This window comes from Otolemur garnettii, unplaced genomic scaffold (genome assembly GCF_000181295.1).
Source record: "Otolemur garnettii isolate 467f Iridium unplaced genomic scaffold, OtoGar3 scaffold00252, whole genome shotgun sequence".
In the NCBI taxonomy this organism is placed as follows: domain Eukaryota; kingdom Metazoa; phylum Chordata; class Mammalia; order Primates; family Galagidae; genus Otolemur; species Otolemur garnettii.
The window spans coordinates 1304429-1308028 of record NW_003852647.1 but is presented as its reverse complement, the minus strand read 5'-3'; the positions used below and the strand labels follow the sequence as shown (position 1 = coordinate 1308028).

Here is a 3600-nt window from a genome sequence, read left to right as displayed (position 1 = left end):
AAGAAAGAAAGAAAGAAAGAAAGAAAGAAAGAAAGAAAGAAAAGAACAGAATTGCTTTGGGCATTACCATTTTTACAGCTGTGCTTTCTAGAATCCTCTCTGCTAGAAATCTTTCTCTGCCTGTCTGAATATTAGCTCTCCTCTGGGGCCAAATTAAGTACTCCTTCCTAGTTAGGTCTTCTCTAGCCATCTCCAATAAGACTGGCAGCCCCCTGAACTCCTGTAGGAACCGTTGCCCATGCCATCAACCAAGCCCTTCAGTAGCTTTATCTCTGGGCGTCATATTGGTTAGGAGCATGGGCTCCTCCTATCAAGACACACCTGGGCTTTGATCTTGGCTTTGTCATTTCCTAGCTGCGTGAGCGTTGGCAACTGAATTCACCTCCCTGGACATTGGTGGATGCCTCTTTAAAATGAGAAGACTATCTCTGCCTGTTAGGCTTGTGGGTAAAGATCAAATAGAATAGCTTAAAAGCTATTAGATGTGATATAAATATTAAAGATATATTTAATACAACATAATTAAAAATCAGGGTTTAATAGGAAAATATTCATGAAATAGTGTTGTAATAGAAGAACTACAAAATTGTAAGTAAAGTAAGAAAGATCCAAATGTGTGTGTATGTGTGTGTTCACCAACATACATGAAAAGAATGGGAAGGCATACTTCAAAATGTTGCTCTGGATGATGGAATAATTTTCTATATTTTAAATTTTTTAGGATGGTATCATCCTAGATTTGTAATTGGAAAATATTATTTAAAAGGGAAAAATCAAGGTCTGATGATTATTCCTTTTTTAACTTAATTTTTATTAAATCATAACTGTATACATTTATGGGGTACAATGTGATGATTTGGTATGCAGTATGGAATGCTTAAATCAAACTAATCAGCATAACCATCACCTCACTTACTTATTTTTGTGGAACAATATTTATAATATACTCTTTGTTGTTTTGAAATGTACCCTCTTATTTGATATTTATATTCTCCCATACTTCAGAAAAGGCTTAAGTAACATGAAATGTGGTAAGATAAAATTACAATATAAAACCAAATAAAGCAAAGGAGAAGATACAAGTAGGAAAGCTCCTCTGTAGTGACACTGTTGCACATTTATTGTGATGGTCTCATATTTTTATGAAGTGTATTGTTTTTACGTTTTTCAAAACTTTCAGATTAATGTGAGCGTACAGTCAACTAGGTTACGATGTTTGCATTTGTTAGGTAGTCCGGCACCCGAGAGGAGGATCACACGCCCTTATACTGTGCCCACTAAGTGGGAGCACACCAAAACCCTCCCTCCTCCCACCTCGCCCCTGCTTGAATTGAATTGGATCAAGTGTGTTTTTAAAAGGATGGATGTCCTAGAATTTCCTTTCATCACAGCTTTCATAGGGAAGATTAATTTTGTAAAAGAAAGGCAGGATTTTATAATAAAATGAGATAATGTCAAAATGATACCTAAAAGAAAGAAGAATTTTCTGCTAGTTTTCAGCAAGTTGAAGATTCTGATTATTTTCTTTTTGCCTCGGTAGACAGCCCCAAGAAAGCCACCATTGATATTATCTGTATTATATTATGCTTGTATGGTAAGTTGCAAGTTAGAAGTACAGATACTCCTCAACTTATGATAGGGTTACATCCTAATACACCTATCCTAAATTGAAAATGTCATAAGTCAAAAAATACGTTAACCTACCTCACCTACTGGTCATCATAGCTTAGCCTAGCCTACCTTAAAGGTGCTCAGAATCCTTACAGTAGCCTACACTTGGGCAAAATCGGCTAGTACAAAGCCTATTTATTTTATAATGAAGTGTTGGCTATCTCGAGTACATAGTAGCTTGCCAAGGCAGAAAAACATTAAAATTCAAAACTCAAAGTATGGTTTCTACTGAATGTGTATCGCTTTTGCACCATTGTAAAGTTGACAAATCATGAGCTGAACCATCATAATTGAAGGGCTGTCTGAATACATTTGATTAGCATTGGTTTTGCCTATCTGTTTTGAAAAAGTTGAATAATGGAGCAACAGACTAGACTCTAGGGGGTCCTCAAACTTTTTAAACATGGAGCCAGTTCACTGTCCCTCAGAACTTTGGAGGGCCAGATTGCAGGCCCAGGGACAAGTCAGCTGCTAAGCAGGACAGGCAGCGGTGGCAAAAACATCCAGCAGGCTGGATAAATGTCCTCAGTGGGCTGCGTGTAGCCTGCGGGCAGCCCGCGGGCTGTAGTTGAGGACGCCTGGACTAGAGTAAAAAAACAAACCCAAACTGGGAATGCAGGTCTTGCCCTGGCCCTGTTATTACTTAGCTAGGTTTTAACTGCTTTCCTTACTTTTCCCTTGGAAATTGAGGGACCTGGATACGAGGATCTAACTTTGTCTATAGTTTAGTAAAGTTGTAGTTTCATGCATTTAGGAATGTGTATTTCCATTGATCCTTCCACTTGCAATCTTTATAGTATGTTAGTTAACTTTATAAAATGTTGATCATTGCCTTGTATGATATTTTTTTTAATTAAATGATACCTGTGTACATTAATGCAATCATGGGGTAGCCTTGTATGATATTAATGTAATTTAAATGTCTTTTTCACAGAGAGACCTCTCTCCCCCAAGGCTGTCAAAGGATTTGAAACTGTTCCACTTACCAAGAACTATTATAGTGTGGTGAGTGTTCGGATGACGGACGAAAATTTTCTTGACTCTATATGGAATCTTTTCACTTGTCAAACCATTGATATATTGAGGGGACACAAAGGAAAAATCAAGTTGCATGCAAGGGTCCTATGTCATTTGCATTACAATGAAGCTCTTCTACTTGTAAGCTTCTTACAGATGTCTAGAAGTCTTACATCTACTGTGCTAAAAAAATTCAAGGGTGGCACAAAGATTTAGAGCAAGGTCTATTAAACAGTAGTGAAAGATAAATGAGTTAATATGTAGGCATTATGGTGAAATTCAGCAGTTAGAGATAGCCTTATAGATGTTTAGAAGGTGAATTCCCAAGTTCCTGTAACACAGTAAGTTTTAAGTGATTTGCATTCTGTGATTTTACTGCAGAATCAATCACTCCATTATTATATCCTCTGGAATTATCAGCCTTGTTCTTGGGGAGAGCCCAGAGGAAGACTGCCCTTTGGCACAATGGGAGGAATCAAATGGCTCTGGCTGGAACACAGATATGTCAAAATATATTAGCTATGAATAGGACATGTGCAATACTCAAAATAAATTCCTGTTAGAAAAAGAAATTACATCATTCTCCTTAATCTACTCTCTGCTTTCCCTCATGTCTCCTTTCCAGACTTGGCCCAGTCACTAATGAAAAGGTCAAGTCATCATTACCTCTTAAGTTTCCTGGTCTGTTAGCCTTGTCATCTCCCACACCTCTGCTGAAATAGAAGCTTCAGCTTTTACCCAGTGTTCTGTTAATATGTGCATTTGTACTCCGTGTTTATTTCATTTTGTGCATGAATAAAAAGTTTTTGAACATCTCTACACAAGTATGTGAATGCCATTTGGTTTCAAAAAACTGAATTTCACTCTTCAGTGAATTTGCTCTATAATGGCGACAAGAACAGTAGATGACAT

The 3600-nt window shown here is 37.3% G+C and overlaps 1 protein-coding gene across 4 annotated transcripts in view; it reads left to right on the top strand.

Annotated features, from left to right (window-relative positions):
- The window catches only part of ARHGEF6 (Rac/Cdc42 guanine nucleotide exchange factor 6), a 117390-nt gene that overhangs the window by 45607 nt on the left and 68183 nt on the right, over positions 1–3600 (top strand). For all 4 annotated transcript variants that reach the window (XM_023508515.1, XM_003802657.3, XM_012813258.2 and 1 more), the window contains one exon: positions 2606–2676. In XM_023508515.1, the coding sequence (XP_023364283.1) occupies positions 2606–2676 (71 nt within the window). The remainder of the gene's footprint in view (positions 1–2605; positions 2677–3600) is intronic.